Genomic DNA, 24,667 nt, shown 5'->3' with positions numbered 1-24,667 from the left:
TCATCGTGGTGCCCTCCATGACGGAGGAGGTAATCCTGGGGCTTGCATGGTTGGACAGGTGGGGCCGACCATCTGGTGGGAGGGGGGTTGTCAGCACCTGCGCCTTGGGATCGGGCCCCAGCCCCCTGATCATGAACACCCGGGGATGCCCGGCTCGCCAGGGAGGGCAGAAGAGAGCTGCAGAGCTGATTTAGAGGTACAGGTGCCGCCAGAATATGCCGAGTTTCTAGAAGTCTTCAGTGAGCAGGAATGTGACCTCCTGCCTCCTCATCGGCCCACGGACTGCGCAATCGAGTTGGAGCCAGGGGTCAAACTGCCGAAGCCACGGATGTATGCTATGGCACCGCGGGAGATGTTGGAGCTCCGGCGCTACATAGATAAAAACCTTGCACGGGGGTTCATTCAGCCCGCTCGGTCGCGGATGGCAACACCTGTTCTCTTCAGGGAGAAGAAGGACGGAGGCCTGCGCCTTTGTGTAGACTACCGGGGGGTTAACGCAGTGTGTGTTGAGCATTTGTGTCCACTGCCCTTGATGAAGGACATGTTGTCTCACCTGGCCAAAGGAAAGGTGTTCACTCGGTTGGATTTATGTGAAGCCTATTATCGGGTGTGTATAAAAAGGGGAGATGAGTCGAAAATGGCATTCAACTGCCCTCTTGGTAGTTACCAGTTCCGTGTGATGCCGTTCGTGCTCCAAGGGGCCCCCGCTGTGTTCATGCAGTTGATAAACCAGGTTCTGCATGAGCATCTGTACAGGGGGGTTCTCGTGTACCTCGATGACATCTTGATCTACACGGAAACGATGGACCAACACGTCGCCCTCGTGCGGCAAGTCTTACAGAAGCTTCTTGATGCACAGCTTTACGTGAAACTGTCGAAATGTGAGTTCCACACTTCTCACTTAGATTACTTGGGCTACCGGGTTTCGGCGGCTGGGATCGCAATGGACCCAAAGAAGGTGGAGGCCATACAGCAATGGCAAGCCCCGGGAACCAGACGACAGTTACAGAGCTTCCTGTGGTTTGCCAATTTTTACCGACAGTTCATACCGTCGTTCACTGCAGTTGCTCTTCTGTTGATGGACCTGCTGCAAACCAAGCAACTGGCAGTGAAACCGTGTCCAGGACAACGGGTAGCATGGTCCACGGAATGTCAGCGGGCATTTGAGACTCTGAAAGACCTATTCACCAGAGAACCCGTACTGCTGCATCCCGACCCTTCAGCACCGTTTGTCGTCCAAGCGGACGCTAGTGACGTGGCAGTTGGGGCTGTTCTTTTACAGCGTAACAACAAAGGAGCATTGCAACGGTGTGCCTATGCGTCAAAGAAGCTGTCGACCACCGAACGAGCCTGGGCTATCTGGGAAAAAGAGGCCTACGCCGTTTGGTGGGCGTTGGAAACGTGGCGTCATCACCTGGAGGGGGCGGAGAAGCCCTTCGAGGTGTGGACGAACCACAAAAACTTGGAAGCCTTACAGTCGCCACGGAAACTAGCCCAAAACACGTGCGCTGGGCCCTGTACTTCAGGCGGTTCAGATTCACTCTGAAGTACGTCCCAGGGGGCAAAAACTTTCTGGCAGATGCTCTCTCGCGCCTTCCACAATACGACAACCAGCGGGAGGAGGTGCTACAGGCTCTCATCCCTTCTCACAGCCCAGAGGCAGTACAAGCCAAGATCGTTGATGACCTCGCACAGCGTCTGAAAGCGGCTCTTGTGGGGGATGTCTGGCTACAACAGCATCTGTGGCTTCTGACCCGACGGGACGACCTGGCATGGTATGGAACCAGGATGTACGTGCCGCAAGCCCTCCGTGAGACTGTCCTTTATAGATGTCATGATGCCAAGCAGGCCGGTCATCTTGGGTTCCTGAAGACCCTGCACCTCGCCCGGCGCCAGTTCTGGTGGCCTGGTATGAGGCGACAGGTCAAGGATTATGTCCGGTGTTGCCACACGTGTGCCATGGCCAAACCCCGGCCCAGGAAACCAGCAGGGCTTTTGCAGGCAGTGGCGGACCCTAGCCGACCATGGCAGGATATAGGTATGGACTTCATTGTGGACCTGCCAGAGAGTCGGGGGTACACTGTCATCTGGACTGTGATCGACCTTTTCTCCAAACAGGCCCACTTTGTTCTGTTGAAAGGTCTGCCATCAGCCCGGCGCTTGGCCTGGCTGTTTATAACACACGTGTATCGCTTACATGGGGCACCTAGGCGCGTTATCTCAGACCGGGGAGTGCAGTTCACCGCCAGGTTTTGGCGGGAGTTCCTCCGGTACGTAGGATCGTCCCAGGGATTGAATTCAGGGTACCATCCCTGCACTAATGGTGCCACTGAACGGGCCAACGCCGCAGTAGAACAATATCTGCGTAGTTACGTATCATATCAGCAGACAGATTGGGCGGACCTATTGGCGTTCGTGTTAAGGAATTTGTTGTGCAGAGGTCTCCTTGTGCTCCTCGTCGTTCTTCCGGCTGCGTTCTTTGGCGTGGATGTTTTGTTTGACAGTTGCTTTATTAGTTGGGGTGGGTTGCATTGTTGTCATTGCAAAGCCAAAGTATTAAATTGGAACTCATATATTTTAAGAAGTTTCATGAGACATTCTGCCAATTTTCTTTTTATGAAAGGATAGATTTGAGGAATTAATCCAGTTGATAATGTCCATTCTAACTAATAACCTCCTGTTCTCATCAAAGGAGATATGGTCTCCAGCACTGTTGTTGAATGAGACACTTCTGAGAAAGTGATGAAGCTGGATTGAAAAGGAAAAGTCAATTCAAGGGGGATTTTCCTTCCTTTTCCCTGAAGGATTTCCCTTTCTTTTCCTTTGGTGCCAAAGCACTAAATTGGAACTCATCTGTTTTACATAATTATATTAAATCTTACTTTGTCCAAAAATATTTAGGACTTTTCATGTATTTTTGCTATTTAGAACATTCACACTATCTCTCTCTCCCTCTCTCTCTGTCTCTCTCACACACATGTGTCTCACTTGGTTTTTCTTCTTTTTCTCTCCCTTGCAGAATGAAGATATTGCCTAAACAAGAAACCTTTTCCCAAGCTGTTTTATCTTCAGCTCAGCAGATCCCTAAAAAGTACTAATGTATAGCTTGATGTATGTGTGTGCTATGTGTTCCTGTTTACTCTTTTCCTCTACAATAAATGTAAATGAACTCATTAATTATCTTCTTGTAAATTATTCTAGTGGAGATGTAATCACTGGGGGGGGTAAGGGCACAGGAGTATGAAAAAAGGACTATAAGATTTTCTCTTTAACCAACATCCCTGTACGTTCTGGAAGCTTTCCTCCCATTTGGGTTCACCTAGCAGTTTGGGGTGATATTCTTCTGATGCTATAAAGGAAAGCAAAAATGAATTAAAATCATAAGCATGGTAGTGGTCATGTGACTTTTTAGTTAACAACCATTTCAATTAATGACTGAATTACCAGTCCCAATTGCATTAGTAAAAGGGGACTACCTGTGATATTCTTGTTCATTAGATCATGCAACACTAAAGATCCTGAAATATGGCTTTTGAGGAGGAAAATAATATCACTTAGGAATATGAGCTTTATATTGTAATGATGATTTTTTAATAGAACAGGTCTTGGAGTGAGGGCTCAGAAGAGAAATATTAAACATATTTTATAGTTTGGCTCAAGAGGCAGACATACATGTAACAGATCTGCTAAAAGTGAATTAATATATTTCATTAGTGGGGAGGGGAAATTCTCATTTCAGTTTGGCAATGTGCTTAGGCATTATTTGTGCATGAAATATCTTGATGTCTGACTTTTCCCCCCTTCTATTTGAGATTTGTATTTTGCAACCTTCTTTGTTTATCTTCTTTCTTGTTGCTATTCTTTAATTGATCTGGAGTGTAATGTTGATTATTGATTAGTACTCTTAATATGTTTACTGTAACTATAAACTGCTGTCAAGTATAAAGTATTAAAAACAAATTGATATACTTTGGTTTAAATATTGGTTGTGAAATCTGACATATTTGCTTACTAAGAGGTCAAGTGAATTGGTACTTTCTTTATTGTTTTTGGTATTATGGTAGAAAGAGGTTAGAAGCAAAGATTTACTGAGTAATTGATTATGTGCCATTAAGCCATCATAGACTTTTAGTGACCACATAGATTTTCTCCATGACAATCTCTCCCTCATTTGAATGTCTATGAAGATTTTCAGTCATACAGCTCTTAGTTTTATCAAAAAGGTGTTGGTTTTTTTTTTGGGGGGGGGGGGAAAGGCACCTGTGATATGTAGGTTCTGAGGTTTTGCTGGTAAAAAATACAGGAAAACAAAAGTTGCCTTCAAGCTTTACATTTTTATTCAGCTGAACAGAAAAGACGGGCTCCTCTAAATGAGAGCCACCCTGAAAGACAAGAAATCCTTGTATTTATTCTTTCTGGTTACATAAGCAAGCCATCCAGCAAAGCTGACATGCATACAATAAAGATTTCACCCAATAACTCTAGCAAACTGTAGACAAGAGAGCAGAAGTAGGGTAATTCCTAATTCCTTCCTCCATGAGATGAATGGTATCCTTCTGTTAGATAATGTAAACAGAAGGAAAGATAATCCCTATGCTACATGTACCAGATCAGTAAGCTGGCAAAGACTTACAGGCAAACTGACCACAAAGGAACCACCAGTCCAAGTGGTTAGTAAGATAAATGCTGGTTCACCTTCCAACCCCTAAGGCATATAAGCTCTAACACCAGACATATAAGTAATGAGTCCCTTTGCTGCAAACGAACTACAAAGAGCAGAGGGGACCTTCTTGTAGTCAAGGCCAAAGATCTGAGGACTTCTATGCCAACCATCCCACATGCCAGTACTAACCTTCCATGTGACTGTGCAAAGTGAATACATCCCTAACTTATCTCTGGAAGAAGAACTTTCCTGCCCCAAACACAGGAAGAGTCCAGCCCCTTGTTACATTGGCCATGCTGAACATGAAGGCTTCCAAGGGTGTAGTTTTCATGGCCATGTAACCCCAATGAGTGCTGGCATGCAAGTTCCGTAACAGGGCCCATAATACATGTTTTGGGAGAAGGCACTTCCCATTCTTCTCCAGCCTCCATCCATGATAAACAGCACCTAGCTCAGAAGCCATGTGCCCATCCACTGCATATATGTTTAAGCCAGCAGAGGCAAATGTCAGGGTACAAGTGTACCCATATACCAAGGGGACAGTGGATCCGATTCAGCAGAATTTAAGATACGGCTGGCCAAGGCACTTCCTCTTCCATGCACAGTACCAACCCTAACATGGGCCCTCACAGGCATGACAGCTACCTTATGAGGGAGCAAAACAACACCCAATAGACTTAGAATGTCCTGTCCATATTCAATAGGAGCACACTCTGTCTATAATGCCCCACATGCATGCATAACACAAACCTTCCCACAAATTCACTGTCTATAAATATATCAACTGCACCGTCTGACCTTTCAAGGCCCTCATCAAGGCAGTGAGTTCAGCTTCCTGAGCTGAAGTACTTGCAGGGAGAGCTGCTGCTTCCACTATCTGGTCCAATATGACCACAGCATAACCAGCTAGCCTTTCTCCCTGTCCCATAAAACTGCTGCCATCTGTATACAGGTCCCTGTCCACTTCCTCCAATGGCGGGTCAGGTAGATCTGGCTGGCCAGAAAATACCTCTGTAATAGTTTATACACAATTATGATCACTATCCAGTTGGGGAAGAAAGGTCATGGATTGAACCTGCTACTGTGCTCTATATGAACTTATGAGTTGTCAAGGAGTGCTATCTGATAGTGTTCCAGTCAGGAGGCTGTAAGCCAGGGGTGTCAAACTCAATTTCATTGAGGGCCGCATCAGCACTGTGGTTGCCTTCAGGGGGCCAGGTGGGTATGGCCAGGGTGGGCGTGGCCTACTGGGTGGGCGTGGCTAGAGTGCGTATGGCTTACTGGGTGGGTGTGGCCAGCTCTACATCATTCACATCAAGGGTGCCTATGGGGGCCTGGGAAGGAGTGGGACAGATCTGAGGGTCTCTGGCAGAAGGAGGGTCTCTGGGCCAGGGCCAAGGCAGTGGGGGCCGTTCCCTCACTGTTTCCAGGATGGCTTCGCGGGCTGCATGAAACCACTTCGCAGGCCACATCTGGCCCCCGGGCCTTGTGTTTGACATGTCTGCTGTAAGCCAATGTACCCTCTTGGATGCTAACAAATCCTGGATGGAATGGGGTGATTCCACTGTGATAGGAGCCCCAAAGATTAATTGTTCAGCAGCCCCAAAAGAAGAATGGCACTGCAGCCACCCAAAGGCACGCTGGCCATTCTTAAGCAACAGGATCCAGTTGTTTGGAAAAATAGGCTACAGGGTGAGACCAAGTACCAACGGTTTGAGTAAGGACCCCAGCAGCCACCCCTTTACTTTTAGTCACATACAAGGGGGTTCAGTGACATCAGGAATGCCAAGGGTCAGAACATTGACTAAAGCAGATTGAATGTTATCAAATGCCACCTGACACTCCCTGGTCAACGCAAAGGGTTCTTTATCCATGCCTGTAGTGGCCTGATATAGGGGATTAGCCATTAGAGCAAAGATGGTGGCTTGTATATTAGCAAGCAAATACATCCTGAAAGAGCATAGGGCAGTGTGAAAGGGAAAGAAAGATAAGTAAGGCCAATACCACCCATAAAGCATTCCAAAGGGTTGAGTATTGCAACTGACACAGAAGGGCCATTGGCCCCAAAGACCTGAAATGTTTGAGAGGAAGGGTCTCCAAGGGGCTTATTTAATACTGAATGTGATGCTCCTGTACCAACCAAAAAGTTTATTGTTCTCCTCTTACTTTCACTTGTATTGGGGGTAAAGAGGAAGAATCTTCCATAAGGGCAGGGAGATAAAGGCCCCAGCCCCTCACCCACCCCCCTTTCTATCCGGAGCATGGTTGTGGAACAGCACCCTATAGGACAGTTAAGAGGGGAACATAAAAGAGATTCCCTACCCCAGTGGCCAGATGGCATGCATATACAACACCAGTCCTTTCCCAGGGCAAAAGACTGCAGGGGGCCCTACAACTCCTCACCATCCTCTTTCGCAAGTCCCACTTCCTCCCCTTTCCACTAGGGCAGGGCTTGGTGGCCAGGGAACATTGGTCCTCTTGTGACTTGTGGACCTCGGTTCCCAGAGTCCCTGAGCCTGCATGGATGAAAAAGTAGAAAACCTAGCACCAGAAACCAACTATTACAATACGAAAGGCTGCTGCAACCCCCACTTTTCTCAGAAAAGTCAAGCCAAAAAACAAAAAGCACCAGGGAAGAGTTTTTTTTCCCTCCCCTCTTTCTTGCTCCCCCACCCAGCACAGTTAACAGCCCAGGCAGTTGGCCAAGAAACACAAGGAAAAGATAAGCATTAACCATGAACAAATCAACAGAAAGCTGACAGGTCTACCCCACACACACATAAAAACCAACAGCAGTATTAACCCAAAACACACCAGCACCTATGATAAGACAAAGACAAAGACAAGACAAAAATGCATCAACAAGTTATTCCCATCCCTGGGTGATAGGAGTAATCAATCTTACTGAAAGGGGGGGGGGAACCAAGCTAGGAAATTAAGAAGAACAAACTTCTTAGAAATCTCATCAAAACTTAAAAAAAGTAGAGTACAAATTGTACCATGCATGTAGGTGATTATGACAGCTAGTCCAGAAATCATTGCTGAATCAGTTCTGTCCGGCTTCTTGAATAAAATCCACTTTCTGGCAGCTTGCTTCGCTTACTGTCAACTATTTTTATTCTTATTTATCCTTATTTATCTAGTGAGTTACTCACTGTTCCTTTGTTCTACATCAATGAAGTGCACATTCTCTTTTTTCTACATTTGCTGCTTTTTCTGTAGCTCCAGGAATTGTATCCAGGGAGGAAATAAAATGCTTGCTCATGTTATTTGTCCTACAACTGACACAATGCATTGTGTTTGCATAAGAGGTTTGGGGGTGTATTCTCAAATATTGTAACTGATATTGTATCCAAAAAGTGGTCCAATGGGTGAAAAGGTTGAAAAGCCCCATGCCAGGGCACCTGTTACAGAACTTAAGCCAGCAAAGCAATGCTGTGATATTTTCTCACCCACTTCAGCCACCCTGGTTATCACTTCTGACACATCCCTTCCTTTTATTCATTCTAACTGGTCTTCCTGGGCTGAGCCCATGTGTTCAAGTCACTCACACTACTTGCACAGCCTGTTGGGCCACAAGAGATCCACTGACCTTCAGCTAAGATCAATATCATGCCTAGGCCTGGTCAATAGCAGGAAATCTATATAAGGAGCAACCACAAACCTCAAACCACATACCACTCACAGCCCGTTGGAGCATGAGAGTATAAGATTAATGCCCCTTGCTTTCTAAGTGCCCCCAGGACAGCAAAAAGGAGGGGGAGCCCTAGGTGCGGCTAGCATTAACTCTTCCGTCCAGCTCTGGTCAACAGTAGGAAATAATTCAAGGAAACAGACACACGTTTACACATACACACACACACCCCAAGCAAGCCGGTGCAACCAAGTACTGTATATCTGTGTGTCCTACCTTCAGTCCTCCTGAGTATGCAGGAACCAAGTAAAAGGCAACCAGAAAGAAGAAAAAGCTGGTTCCTGTTAAAACCACAATGAAGAGTCAAGAAGGCACCTCCAGGAAATCCCAGAGTGTGCTCGGTGTCCTCCCCTGGCCTGAGCCTCCCTAGGACCAACCAAGCACCTCTCCTGGAAACCAGGCTCACCAAAAATTATATGCAGGTTCTGAGGTTTTGCAGGTAAAAATACAGGAAACCAGAAGTTGCCTTCAAGCTTTACATTTTTATTCAGCTCAACAGAAAGACAAGCTCCTCTAAATGAGAGCAGCCCCAAAAGAAAAGAAATCCTTGTATTTATTCTTTCTGGTTACATAAGCAAGCTATCCAGCAAAGCTGACATGCATATGATAAAGATTTCACCCAGTAAGTCTGGCATACTGCAGATAAGAGAGCAGAAGTAACAAACATGTTCCCTTTTGGGTGTTTCCCTAAAGATATCATATGTGCTTGGGTGGGTTAGGATATTGGGTATTTTCCTTGCTGGCCTTTCATGACCATGCATCCAGGACTTTGCAAGAGCCCAAAGACAGTAGTGCCATCTGCACATTCACAATTGATATTTCCTATACTGTCCTTTAATTCAGGTCAACACCTGGACTGATTTTTGTGAGAAATAAGAGATTTTCCTTCCTATCCTGGAAGATTCATCAGTTGTATTGGATGGTGTGGGAGACGGAAGGACAGTTATTGACAGTTGAGAGTAGTTGGTGGCAGGGGGAATGATATGTTCTGACAGGATGCTGTGGGATGGGAATGGAAAGATTTTATTTTCCCTCTTTACTGGTAAGCAAAGTTTCAGCTCAGTGGTGTAGGGTTCTGATCACTACCATCTTGTGTTCTAGTGGGTGGTTAGAATTAAAATGTAAATACTGATATGTAAATACAGTGTGTGTTTATTTTCTGTAAACATCAATGTTAACGCTTCTGTCTTCCATAAGGTGCACCACACTGTCCGGGAAAGCTAGACAGTTAACATCTCCCCTTGTGAACTTAATATAGCAACCCACAGAGTTGATGTGTTTGGTGAAGGATTCCACTTCCTGAGTTTTAATATTGACCCAAGTATCATCCACATACCTGTACCAGTGAGTTGGTGAAAATTCTGAGAATGAGTTTAGGGCTTTGGTTTCTGCCTCTTCCATGTATAGATTTCGCACAATGGGGGACATAGGTGAACCCATGGTGCAGCTGCGTTTTTGTTTGTAGACACCTTCAAAGTATTTATAATAGGTAGTGTTCAGACAGATGTCTAACATGGCACTTAACTGTTCTGGGCTGAGATTAGCTCTGTTACATAATATGCTGTCTTGTAGCAGATGTTTCTGCTACAAATGATAATTTCAAAGCAGATGCAGAAGCCTTTCTGTAAAGCAACTGCTGGAACCTAGTACTCTAATTAATTTAGGAATCTTACAAGACATGGACATGTACAGCACCTGCTTCTGCTACTTGCTGTTCCTTACATCAAATTCACAAAGATTTGTAGTATATTAAATTCATTTCTATTTAACCTGCCACGAGACTTTGCATTGTTGTTCTTCAGCAGACTAATACAAGTATCCCATGTAATATGACTAGTTAAATATTTAAAGATAAATATTAAAATATATTTTTCCAATATAGTTTTTTTTAAAGGCAGATTGCAGCTAAATGCAGGAATGGCATATTTTTGACCTAAAAGAAAAAACTATGTGCAGAAATAGTTTTTCAAAAAAATGTTATGAATCGTGTAAGTATTTTACAAGACAGATTTTTTTAATTGTAAATTTAATTTGTCAGTAATGGATAACTAATGTAATTCCCATATCAGTACATTGAAAAGGAGTCTCATACAAACTGTTTCAAAATTTAAACAATATTTCCTTTATGTATGCATTGAAGGAAAGGCCATATGACTGTTTGCTTAACTTTATATTTTGTTTTTCTAAAAAACTGAAAAAAGTCAAGATGTCCAATTCTGGCATTTTTCTACCCTTCCTGTGTGTGTGTGTGTGTGTGTGTGTGTGTGTGTGTGTGTGTGGGTTTCTGTGATTGTGTGTATGGGGGGAGCTGAGGGCCAGAGGTACAAATCTCAAGGAGATACAAAGAAGTGTGATGGAGGTTAGATGTGGGCAACTGGTAACAGGTTGTTCACAGCACTATAATATCATTATAGAGGACAAACTGAACATGTGTCATCTCTAGGTTCTCTATAAGAGCAAAATAAGCATTTGGTCTTCAGCACTTCCTTCTTATCAATTGTTCTTTCTTGTTCAGCTCTGGCCTCAAGAGAATAATATAACTTTTGGGGAAAAAAATAAATCCCAACAAACCAGCACTAGAAGCAAAGATGGAGAAGATTTCCACAGCAACCATGTATTTTCCTTTGGTGCTCATATAGGTTGGAACAAAAGACAACCACACGCTGCAAAACACCAACATACTGAATGTGATGAATTTGGCTTCATTGAAAGTGTCAGGTAACTTTCTGGCAAGAAAAGCCACAGAGAAGCTGATAATAGCCAGAAAGCCCAGGTAACCCAGGACACAATAAAACATCACCATCGACCCCTCATTGCACCGCAGTATGATTTCTTCCTTCACGGAATGCGTATCAACCTCTACAAAAGGTGGAGAAGTCCACATCCATGAAATGCAAATGCTTGCCTGAATCAGAGAGCAGGAAAAAAGGACTGAGTTGGTCAGTCTTGTCCCCACCCACCTCCTCATCTTGGATCCAGGGTGGGTGGCTAAGAATGCCAAAACTACTGTGATAGTCTTTGCCAGCACACAAGAAACTACCACTGAGAAGATGATGCCAAAAGCAGTTTGTCGGATAAGACAGGTCACCTGGTTAGGACGGCCAATGAACAAATACACACAAAAGAAACAGTGCAGGAGGGACACCAGAAGTGTGTAAGTCAGGTTTCGATTATTGGCTACAACAATTGGGCTGTTGTGATACTTTAGGAATATTCCCAGCACCAGAGCTGTAATCAAAGAAAAGAAAAGAGCAAAGAAAGAAAAACTAATCCCAAGAGGTTCTCCATAAGATAAGAAACTTAGATATCTGGGCAGACAGAAATTTTTGTTTTTATTTGGATAGAATTCATTTCTGCAGTTATAACAATCTGTCATATCTGAAAAAGAAAAATACATGGTTTCAGTTCCTGTATCAAATCTATATCCCAAACTGGTGCCACAAAACATAGTTGCTAGGAGACTTCTGGAAATGCTCTTTGCCCCAATCAGTGATCCAAATGGATCATTTTCAATCAACCTTTTTTTTTCTCAAGGGGATCCTAAAAAATTAATTTTATTACACTTCTTTATTTCAAAAAGTGATAGTTGTCTCTCTCGATTATTAATTCTGATTACAGAACTTTTACCTGAATCTCTTTCTTATGATGATAATAACAATGATAATGATGATTTAATTTAATAATTTGATTTCTATACCGCCCTTCTCCCGAAGGACTCAGGGCGGTGAACAGGGCAATACACAATAAAAATCAAATACAAAAATTAAAAAACCATTAAACATCATGCCCATAAAATCAATACATATTAAGTTAAAAACTAATTTTAAAAACCCAACCCCATCCCATCAGACCAGGCCAGCTTGTTCGAAAAAGAATGTTTTAAGATCGCGCCGGAAGGAGCGAAGGTCGGGGGCCGTCCGGAGCTCAACCGGTAAGCGGTTCCAGAGGTCTGGTGTGCCCACAGAGAACGCTCTCCCCCTGGGGGTCACCAATCGGCATTCTTTGATCGGCGGCACCCTGAGGAGGCCCTCTCTGTGGGAGCGCACTGGATGGAGGGAAGTTGATGCCGGTCGCAGGTGTTGCCATAGGTAATCCGGACCCATGCCATGAAGGGCTTTGTACGTCATAACTAACACCTTGAACCTCACCCGGAGAGCAACCGGTAGCCAATGCAGCTTGCGGAGCAAAGGTGTAACATGGGAGTATTGGGAAACTCCCAAGACGACTCATGCGGCTGCATTCTGCACCAGCTGGAGTCTCCGGGTGGACCTCAAGGGCAGCCCCATGTAGAGAGCATTACAGTAGTCTAGACGAGAGGTCACGAGCGCATGAGTGACTGTGCGCAAGGCATCCCAGTCTAGATAGGGCTGCAACTGGCGCACCAGGCAAACCTGGGCAAAGGCCCCCCCTAGTCACAGCTCCAATATGCTCTTCCAAAGAGAGCTGTGAGTCTAGAAGGACCCCCAAGTTGCGGGCCCTATCTACGGGGGGTAATAGCTCACCCCCCATGGCCAATGATGGAATAATCAGAATTTCCCGGGATGCCGGCACGAACAGCCACTCAGTCTTGTCAGGGTTGAGTCGAAGCCTGTTCCTCCCCATCCAGACCCGGACCGCCTCCAGGCAACGGGACATCACATCGAGGGCATCACTGGGGTGGTTTGGGGTCGAAATAAAAAGCTGGGTATCATCAGCATATTGGTGATACCCAACTCCAAAACCATGAATGATCTCACCCAGCGGCTTCATATAGATGTTGAACAGGAGAGGCGAGAGAACCGATCCCTGAGGAACTCCACAAATGAGAGGTCTCAGGGTCGATCTCTGCCCCACTGCTAACACCAACTGCGAACATCCCAGGAGGTAAGAGGAGAACCACTGGAGAACTGTGCCTCCCACTCCTAACCCCCTGAGACGTCGCAGCAGGATACCATGGTCGATGGTATCAAAAGCCGCTGAGAGGTCTAAAAGGACTAGGACAGAGGAACAACCCCTGTCCCGAGCCCGCCAGAGATCATTCACCAGCGCGACCAATGCCGTCTCTGTGCTGTACCCGGGCCTGAAACCCGATTGGTATGGGTCTAGGTAGTCAGCTTCCTCCAAGAACAAAGGGAGCTGATGCACCACCACGCTCTCAACAACCTTCACCAAAAAGCGAAGGTTGGAGACCGGACGATAGTTGTTTAAAATTGCTGGGTCCAAGGCAGGCTTCTTGAGGAGGGGTCTCACCACCGCCTCCTTCAAGGCGGCGGGAAAACTACCCTGACTCAAAGAAGCAGTAATCACTGCCTGGAGCCAGCCTCGTGTCCCATCCCGGGCTGCATAAGTCAGCCAGGAGGGGCACGGGTCCAACAAACATGTGGTGGAGCTCAGCTTCCCCATGATCTTGTCCACTTCTTCAGGGGTCACAGGATCAAACTCTTCCCAGATTAAATCGACAAGACCGCCCGTATCCCCTTCGTCAGACTCTGCCCAGTCGGAGTCCAAACCGGTCCGGATCCGAGCGATTTTGTCCGACAGAAATTGACTAAACTCCTCGGCTCGACCCTGCAAGGGTTCCTCCCTCACCTCCTGATTAAGGAGAGAGCGAGTTAACCTAAACAGGGCGGCCGGGCGATTATCTGCGGACGCAATGAGGGTGGCAAAGTGGTTAGACCTAGCCACCCTCAATGCTGCGAGATAAGTTCTCGTAAACAACCTTAGTCGTAACCGGTCGGATTCGGATCGACTGGACCTCCAACAGGTCTCTAGGCCCCGTCTCCGACGCTTCATCTCGCGGAGCTCCATGGAGAACCATGGGGCCCGTTGGGATCTGCGTCGGGTCAAGGGCCGCATGGGTACAACTTGGTCGAGTGCCTCTGTGGCTACCCTTTCCCAGGCTTCCACCAGGGCATCGACCGAGCTGTGAGCAAAGGAGGCAGGTGGGGGCCCAAGCGCTGTTTGGAACCGCTCAGGGTCCATAAGGCGCCTAGGGTGGAACCATCTTGTTGGCTCAGCAGCCCCACGACAGGGAGTGGCAAAATGGAAGACCATCCGCAGGAGATGATGATCGGTCCATGACAGGGGTGAATTAATTGGGGAACCCCCCCAAGATCATCTAACCACCGTCCGGATAGAAAAACCAGATCGAGCGTGTGACCCCCCCGTGAGTTGGGCCCAGAATAACCTGCTTCAGGTCCATGGCCGTCATGGAAGCCTTGAACTCCCGAGCTAACTCAGATGATCCCCCCAGGGATGGTAGGTTGAAGTCACCCAAAACTATAAGTTTGGGGAACTCAACCACCAACTCTGAGAGGATATCGAGAAGCTCAGGCAGGGCTGCTGCCACGTGTCTAGGTGAAATATACACCAGCAGCAAGCCCAACTGAGCTCTGGGACCGCATCTCAGGAGGAGGGACTCACACCCGGCTATCTGGACTATGGTGGCCTCCCACGGACATAAGGTCTCCCTCACAACAACTGCCACTCCACCGCCCCTACCCTGAGCCCTAGGCTGGTGCAGCACCCAGAAACCTGATGGGCTAAGATCAACCAGGGGGACCCCGCCCTCTGGGCCCAACCAGGTCTCCGTAATGCAAGCCAGGTCCGCATGCTCCTCCTCAATCAGATCGCGAATGAGAGGTGCTTTATTCATTACGGACCTGGCATTGAAATACACGAGCCTGAGCTCAGGTGGCTGCTCATCCTCGCTCCCGGTACCACGTGCTGAAATCAGAGGGTTGGAGTGCATCACCGCTTGAAGACAGCGGGGACGCACCCCCGGGTATTGATGTGGCCCTCTGTTCCTACACCTGTGGCCATTCCCAACCGCCGTGGGAATAGATAATCCCACACCCCGCCACGGGGCCCCATGATGATGATGATGATGACGATGCTCATGACCTAAAGATTTGTAGAGCTGTCTTTTTCCCCACTTCCCCTCCCATTCTTTTTTTCCTCTTCTCTATCGTTCCAACAGGGAACATTAACATAAACGTATCAATCATGCATCATTTACCCTTTCCTAACGATCCCCTTTCTATTCAACACTTTCCTCTGAATTTTTCAGCTCTGACAAAGGCAGAAAATTACTGATTCATCATTTTATTTATATCCTTCCTTTCCTTTAACAGCTAAAGGTGACGTAGAGTACAGCTCTCATTTTATCTGCACAACCATGGAGACCCAATGGATAGGTCTATTTGAAAAAGAGTACAGATAGTCTTTGACTTACAACATTTTGTTTAGTGACCAAAGTTATAACGGCACTGAAAAAAATGACTTACAACCATTTTTCACACTTACGACCACTGCAGCATCCCGATGATCACGTAATCAAAATTCAGACTAATTTAATAACTGCAGTGATTCTCTTAACCAGTTTGGCAAGAAAAGTGGTAAAATGGGACAAAACTCACTTAACAAATTTCTCACTTAACAACATACATTCTGGGATCAATAGTGGTTGTAGGTCAAGAACTACCTGTAATTAAAAATAACTTACTAAGCTCCATGATTGAATAGGAGCTTATTTACACATGTTTATATCCCACATGTAGATATAGATATTATCTGTACATAACAGTTCATTTATTTATCTTAATTTTTACCTTCCTTCTCTGAAATTTTTCCATCTGGACATGGAATGCAGTCATAGCAACAGAATGGCTTCCCTTCCTTTACTTTCTTGCTAGTACCAGGTTGGCAATGTTCAGTACATATCGAGGTTGGCTGGACCTGATTAGAAATGTAAGAAGAGAGTTGAAATCTATAATCATAGATTCAAAATCCGGTTGATTCTTGTTCATTTCCTTTTGTTATTAGAGTTGCAGAAGAATAAGATTTTAAAGATTTCCCACTTCTTTGTCAAAATGCTATCCTGTAGGTGAGATCTACTGCTTATTATCTGATTGCTACATAAAGATAAATAAGTACATGAATTTTTGTTTGCAAAGATTTTTCACTGACTTCCAATCTAATTTTTGTTTATTAGATTTGCTGTTGTGTTACATATAATTTATTCAATGGACAAGATATCTAAGAGATTGAATATTTAATAATTTAAACTTTGTCAGACCATGCTTATTCTGGTCAGACTTTGCATTTTCATTCCTTTTTGAAAAACTCTACCAAATGTTTGGATAAATGGTAAAATAATGGTATTACCAAATGTACACATATATTTGTAAACTTGGTACATTATACCATTCCATATAAATGCAGGGTCATTGGAAGAGGCATGAGAATCAAGACTCTTGCTTTGAAGGAACAGTGCTATGAGTGTGTAACATCCTGACTGCCAGCAGTGTGGCAGTTTGAGTCTCACCAGCTCAGCATTGATTCAGCCTTCCATCTTTCCTGGGTTGGTAAAATCAGTGCTTTTTTTGTAAAAGAAAAAGGTGCCGGAACTCACACATGTCATACAACCCACCTTACCTACCCTACAAGGTTCCATCCAAAAAAGGTGCCAGAACTCTGTTCTGAACGTTCTATGAGAAAAAAAGCCCTGTGTAAAATGATGACCAAGATTGTTGGGAGCAATATGCTGAGTCTGTAAACCACTTAGAGAGGGCTGTATACCACTGTGAAGTGGTATATACTGTAAGTTTAAGTGCTATTGCTATGTGTGTAATGCATCTACTGTCTATATCTGTGTATGTTTAGTCACCATGAACCAGTCTTACAATCATTATATAAATAATGAAAATTGCCAAAAAAAAATCTCCAATAAGGAGACAGAGCCAGAAACCAGCTCCACTAAACCCACCAAGTAAATTGTAATGTCTAAGACTTCTCCATCTATTCCAGACATGTCAAACTCACGACATCACATGACATCGTGCAACGTATCAGAACTATTTTGTCATTATCAGCAATGGGGGTGGGCGCAGCTTCCACATGATGCGTCTGGCCCACGGTCCGGCAGTGTGACACCCCTGATCCATAAACATGCCCATTTTTATTAAGGGTGCACAAGAAGGCTGAATCACAGGAGACTGCTTGGATTTAACAATAACCAGTCTGATCTAGTATGGTGAATGGAGTTAATCTTTAAGAAAATCAGAGCAGATCCAAGTCAGCAGTACTTGGGTGAAATCAATTGTTATAGTAATTATACAAGCAAAGCTATTATGAAGGGTACATGATGCATGCTTTGGAGAAATCCTATTGCTGTTGGACTAACTCCTGACATTTTAATCTAATTGGTCTTTGGAACCATTTTTTTTTATTCCTAGCCTCTCTGATTAAAAACTCTTAATAAGTATGAGCATGGATTATTTATTTATTTATTTATTTATTTATTTATTTATTTATTTATTATTTATTTATTTATTTATTATTTAAATTTATATACTGCCCTATTCCCGTAGGACTCAGGGCGGTTTACAGGGAAAATTAAAATACATAGTATACAAAATTGAAATCAATTAAAACTATTAATTAAATTACAGTCCCTGAAGTTAAACTAAAACCCAATAAAATTAAATTAAATAATTTTAATTAGATTAAAAGCTAGAAGATAAGACTGATGCTGCAGTTACTTGAGAGGCCTGGAGAGCATGCTTATGCATATATCAACATAAGAACTCATATGTGTTTGTTTGTCACTAAATATGCACACCTGGAAAGGTTGTTTGAAGAGTAAATATTGTTCTTATTATGCTTAGTAGCTTGGTTGAAAATTGGAGAAGACTTTGTTTTCATACTGTATATAATTCAATGTATATACTCTGCTTTACATTGCCCTCAACACATTTTCAGTCAATTTAAAGATATGTTCGAGGTATTGTTTCAGTAGACCTTCATTTGTTATACCAGTTTGTTTATAGCACTTTTTCAGTGTTTCAATCAAATGTTATTCGAATTAATCATTAAACTGAAGGATCGTGAAACTTACTTGGTTAAACCAGCTGTGCCATACTATGGCATCTTTACTGATGGTCAATGTTTCTCCTAGAGCAGTTTCATGAGCCATTTTGCCAATTTTCTTTCTACGAAAGGATAGATTCGAGGAAGTAATCCAGTTGATAATGTCCATTCCAACTAATAACCTCCTGTTCTCATCAAAGGACATATCATCTCCAGCACTGTTGTTGAATGAGACACTTCTGAGAAAGTGATGAAGCTGGATTGAAAAGGAAAATTCAATTCAAATGAGACTTTCCTTCCTTTCCCCTTCTTTCCTTTCCCTGATTTTCTAGCATAAGGAAAGCCATAATGAGGGAAAACTTTCTATCAGGCCTTTTCGTTTGTGTGGCTTAATGGGGGGAGGGGGAATCCTATTGAAGAATTTCTCACTGCTTTATAGAGATTGGCAAAAGCTGAACACTCAGTTTCTCTGCTCATAGATTAGATGGAATATTTTTTTTAAAAGAAAATCATTTCTGTCTAGGTGAAGGTTTACTTCAAGAGAGTTAACATTTTTGCTTTCCTTTACATCTGTAGTAATAAATATTCAAAGAAAGGCACCGCCACCATCACTGCATTTATACTGCTGAATTTTCCAGTATCTTTTATTTTATTCCATATCATGATGTGCAATAAATATTAGTGTTAAGCATGAACTTTCTCTAAAATTCAAGTTCATGTTCAATGTATCTGCAATTTTATGGAGAACAGATAAAGAAACTAGGGATAAAATTTCTATCGAGTTTCCATACTGAAAATTTGAATCCTTTTACCTGCAAAGAGTGCATCATTTTGGATTGATCCATTCTTGCTTTTTGTCTGAGCCTTGATGCAGTCATGGCATGTAAGGCATAGGCCACACTATAGACAGCATTGTATATACTGTAGCTATGGCCAATCATATTCATTTCAAAAAAAGGACCAGGAACATTCTGCAGGTTCTCCTTGCCTGTGCAAATGACTCCTACAACTTTATCCTGAATTCTATTTGGAAATGCACAGTTAAAGACATGTTGCCAAAAGTCCAGCAGAAAGCCATCCTCTTTGTTACTTAATGGCTTCTGACTCTGAATGAAATCTTGAAACCCATGAAGTTCTTTGGTGTGAATTGTAAAGGACAGAGCACCATGTAATAATTTTAAACTCCAGGTCCTTTGATAGTTCAAAACACTGAGCTCCATCTGAGTAGTCATTACCCATACTTTACCTTTTAAATGATTTATGTATGAGCTTTGCACTCCAAATTCAGAAATGTAGGGAAACCATATCAAAAACAAAACAGAATAAGATACTCCATAGTACACCACTATATTGGCTTTGCTGGCCATGACAATTTTGTAAATTCTTGCTCCTTGAATTAACATTTTTTCATGTTCTGCAGAGTAATTTATTCTAGGGAACATTTCTATGAAGGCAAAGCAGATGCCTTGATTAGTAAATGCTGGAATAACAGCATGCACAAATCTTTCTCCTTTGTCATCGTCCATAGCAAGGATCCCAATCCATGTCCATGAGAAATAGAGAAGCAGAGAGAGGATTCCAACATGCTGAAGATCATCTTTAGGGGCCATTTGGTAGAAAGACAGACCTGGAGTTTTATCGTTCACTTCTGGAGCTGATCCATAAATGATCTGAATATAATTCATTAAAGGAAACAGATTACTAATAGCATTTGCATAGCATTTTAAACTTTTAAACCTTCTACAATTTATACATTTTACAAAATACTATGTACGATGGTTTAAGACAATGGAGAACCTCCGGATCTTCAGACAATTTTAAAATAAAGTTCAGATCACTTCTTGTCAACATTGGCATTGATCCAGTATCATCCCAAATAGTGATATGTTAAAAAATGTTTCCATGATCTATGGCCATCTCTATGAATTCTAGCTTTACCCCAATTACACTTGGCAATGATGTTGAGATTAGAAGTCACCCTTCCATTAACTTTTTGTTTATCTTCTGTTCGATTGTGTCTTATTCAGAAACCAACTGGACAAATCCCTGCAGTTTAAGAAGTAGTTTGCCATTGCCTCCTTCCTAGGCCTCAAAGAAAATGACTAGCCCAAGATTACCCAGCTGGCTTTGTGCCTAAGGTAGGGCTAGAATTCATAGTCTCCCAGTTTCTAGCTGGCTACCTTAATCACTACACCAAACTGTTTCTTTCATCAATTTACTTAATATTAAAAAAGCAGTAAATTTACATTTTTGGAGACAATAATATGAGATGGCAGACATTTATTTGATAAAATACTGCCTCCACCGAAAATTTAACAGTAGTGAATGGATAAATTTTATATTTAAAATTATTCTCAAAATTTTTACCAGTTCAGGAATTGTTGAACAGCATAAATGATCATAAATTACTGAATGAATATTTATTAAAAGATTTTAGACAAGATAAAAAGCATGTACACAGGCTTAAGTTAACAAAGAGCTATTGATTTCATAAAGATAGAAAATGGATGTTATCTTATTTGCAGGCTCCCACATCCCAGCCCCCGAACCTAACTTTCACAGAACTTCATTTTCAGATAATCCTAAGAGACTATTTGGTAGGCGTGAGCTTAAATGGACTCCAGAAGATGGTAGAGGACAGGAAGGCCTGGAGGAATGTTGTCCATAGGGTCGCGATGGGTCGGACACGACTTCGCAGCTAACAATAAATGGAAGATCTGATCCACTACTACATCACAAATATATCATAAACCAAAAGTTAGATTCATTGTGTTTTTGTATTCCCAACTGAATCATCCCAGCAGAGAAGTAAAAAATCAATTTCCTACTAACTGATGCACACAAACAAGTAACAAAACACCTTGCATTCTTTGCAATGGCCACCAGGAGAATATGAATGCAGTCATTGACAGATAATGATATCAATTATAAAGGAATGGATTGAAATCATGCAGAATGTTGTAATTTCATATTAATTTTTTGCTAGAAACTGGCTGTAAATAAAACATTGGTTAAAATACTTTTCAGTGATGCATATCAGAGCATAACATAATAGCTGCACTAGCATTTCAATAGCCATAGTCACAGTAAAGAATTATGGTCAGTACTTTATGTAAAATTGAAAGTGTCCTTCTTATCTTCTGAACCAAAAATGGCTCACAGAAAGTCATGGACAGCAGAGAGGAAGCTAGGGTTTAAACCCATAGCCTTTATAAGCATTAAAAATATTAGGTATTTGTCTTTATCATGTAGATCCCAAAAAAATATTGCTAGCTTCCAGAAATAAGTTATGATATAAATTCAGAAGGATTATATGTAAAAGAACATTCTATAAAACATTACTTGCACTCCTGTCTAAATATACTTAAATCAATCCAAAAGAAAATAATATGAAATAATTTGCTCTACTTGACCACATCTCAGGCATACTGCTTCATATGTTCATGCACAAACACAAAATGCATATATACTTGTGTATGGTAGCAGTCAGTCCCAATCTGATGTCAGTCTGAACTCTTTGGAGAGCAACCATCTCCAACGGTTCTAAATACAATTCTGAGAATTTTGATTTCACATACAAGGAGTGAGATTGGGAAGTCTGTTTTGCAGTGATGTGATATGGTGCAGAATTCATTCTGTCATCTTCATTCTGTTTGCCTCTTCAATCCCATCAGATGCTCTAACCTCACTCTAAGATCTTGTGAAAATTTCTATCACAATAGCAGTGTTCCAATATCTAAGGGGCTGCCACAAAAACAAGGGGGTCAACCTATTCTCCAAAGCACCTAAAGACAGAATAAGAAGCAATGGATGGAAACTAATCAAGGAGATAACCAAGCTAGAACTAAAAAGAAATTTCCTGAGAATAGGAATTTCCTGAGAAAAATAAGGCGAAATTTTCCACTATTAATCAGTGGAACAGCTTGCCTTGAGAAGTTGTGGGTTTCGATCACTGGAGGTTTTAAAGAAGAGATTGGACAATCACTTATTTGAAATACTAAAGGTCTCCTGCTTGCGCAGCAGTTGAGACTAGATCTCCAAGGTCCTTTCCAACTGTGCTCTTCTGATGTTCCTCATCCTAGTCTAAAACATGAATAATTTTCCTTAAACCCATTTCTTCAACCAAAGAGCTCCCATCTCACAATGTCAGTCTGAACCACCATCAAATTGATTATGGAAACCTTTACATCTGCCAACAAAAATAATGTTTAATGGATAATTTCCAGGTTGTAAGTGATCCTAAGAGGAATACCTTGGATCAAGGCATGAAAAAATGAAGTTTAGTAGGTGCAACCAACTGTCCATATTCTCCTAACTAGCAATTGTTCCCCATGGGATCTATACAGTATAACCTGCTGAAAATGTTACTTCTACATGATGAAAGGGATAGATGAATATTAAATTGCCTGTCAGACAATGAATTTTAGATTTAAGATCTTGTGATAACACATTGAGTTATGCTATTGCCTAAAAACCATATTTATAAGAGGGAAGACTGTAAAATGTTTCTCTTTTTGTTGATTCTAAGGAAAAGGAAGATAAATGAGCCTAACATATTGTTTTATTCCCTTTATTGGAATATATTCAGAGGAACACATAATTCACATTTCTTTCTCCTCCATTCTGATTTTTTTTTTTACTGGAGGAATCCTGATAGAAATTTGGCAGTGTAGAATCTTAGTTATCCTGCCATATCTAAATTTGTAACAATATATTAACTCAAAAGTCAAGGTAGGGGGGATCATCTAATCAATGTTTGCTATTCTCTAAAATAGAGGTCCCCAACCCCAGTCCATGGACCAGTCCCGGGCTACAGTATGCCATAAAGTGGTCCACACAAAGAAGCAAAGCTCCATCCGAGGGATGCAGGCAGCACACAAAACCTTGCACTCTCCAGTCCATGGGAAAACATCTTTCCATGGAACCGGTCCCTGGTGCCCCAAAGGTTGGGGACTTCTGCTCTAATACAAAAGTAGGAATCAGTTTAGTTAATGCAGTGATAAAAGCTATTAGGATTCCCAGGGTTGTGTACTAGAACTGAGAAATGAGCAGCCATTTATAGAGAGAAAACAAACCATTTCTTTATTTGAATTTATATGAAAATTACACAGGTAAATTCATACGGTCATCAGGAATTGAGCTTGATCTGGAAGAGATCTTATCATTCTTATAGTAATTGAGTATGATATGTGGATTTCCAGAGGATTAAATACTTTCTATCCGATACTAGTTTCCTTCAACCAATTATTTTTCAAGCTAGAATAGTTCTTCAAGTAGTTTTATTTTAAAATGTTTATTTAAAATGTTTATTTATAAATAAATGAATATATTTGTGTTTTATCTACATAAAATTTAAGACTTGCCTGATTATTCCTGATCCATGTATTTCAGTCTCTATGAATAGAAAATTCCAATAAGAAAAGATGAGAATGAAATGAAACCTATATAAAGCTAAAGATATTGTATAATATCTAAGCGGGATGAGGGACTATAAGATTGTCCCTTCCTTCCTTCCTTCCTTCCTTCCTTCCTTCCTTCCTTCCTTCCTTCCTTCCTTCCTTCCTTCCTTCTGATTTGTTCTACGTCTTTTATTCTATGAAAAATAATCTTAATATAAATAAATTAAGAACAAAATGAAACCTAATTCCAATATATTACAGTGTAAGAGAAAAATCATTATCTTACCTGTGGAATTTTATAGATATCCAAAATATTTGCTATATGAAAGGAAGTTTGAGCATCAAGTCCTCCAATAAGTACTATTAAGTTATTTTGGATACCGCATTTATAATTGGGAATGAATCTATCTGATGTAGACATTAGCTGTATCGTGGCACGATATGTTCTCTTTGCATTGAAATAGCTGTCATAGATGTGGAAACCCAAGGAAAAATTAGGTAGCAACTGGAAATTTTCATTTATTTCCTTTACTGCAAATGTCAAAGCCAGAATGTGCTGATAATGCTTAGTCAGGATGCTAGAAGAAGAGTTGCATTATGCTTCAGCAGGGTAGATTATAACCCACTTATTTCTAAATATTTCACATTATTGTTATTGTTATTGTTATTGAAACAAACCTTACTCTGGGAGTTATGTATTCATAACAGATAAACTTTGTCAATGTAAGTTTTAATTATAAGTAGAGTATTTCCTATGAATTCCTACTGTCTTTTATTCTAGATGGTAATTTATAAAACAATGTAATTATCCAATTCAAATGCATATTGAGAATTACATATCTATGTAGTAATAATATCAGCCAAAGGTATTAGGGTCAAAAATATAGAGTTCATTTAATAGAAATTGAAAGGAGGAGCTCCAAACACTGCATGGCTATCTTATCAATTTTTGGCCAAAAGACAATATATGTTACTTTTTTAAAAAGGAAGGTTCATGGCCCATGTTGTATTGGTGTGTTTGTTTCAAAGAAAGTCTTTCTTCCCAGAAAGTTAAAGTGCTGA

The 24,667-nt window shown here is 42.0% G+C and overlaps 1 protein-coding gene across 1 annotated transcript in view; it reads right to left on the bottom strand.

Annotated features, from left to right (window-relative positions):
- Positions 1-10,833: 10,833 nt before the first annotated feature.
- LOC310649153 (vomeronasal type-2 receptor 26-like) overlaps positions 10,834-24,667 on the bottom strand; it is a gene marked incomplete at both ends in the record, with an annotated part of 29,664 nt that continues 15,830 nt past the window's right edge. The window contains 3 exons of the mRNA XM_083377445.1: positions 10,834-11,735; positions 15,947-16,073; positions 18,235-18,462. Coding sequence (XP_083233571.1) covers positions 10,834-11,735; positions 15,947-16,073; positions 18,235-18,462 — 1,257 coding nt within the window. The remainder of the gene's footprint in view (positions 11,736-15,946; positions 16,074-18,234; positions 18,463-24,667) is intronic.

This window comes from Vipera ursinii, assembly GCF_947247035.1.
Source record: "Vipera ursinii genome assembly, chromosome: Z".
Classification (NCBI taxonomy): Eukaryota; Metazoa; Chordata; class Lepidosauria; order Squamata; family Viperidae; genus Vipera; species Vipera ursinii.
This window is presented reverse-complemented; position numbering and strand designations above follow the sequence as displayed.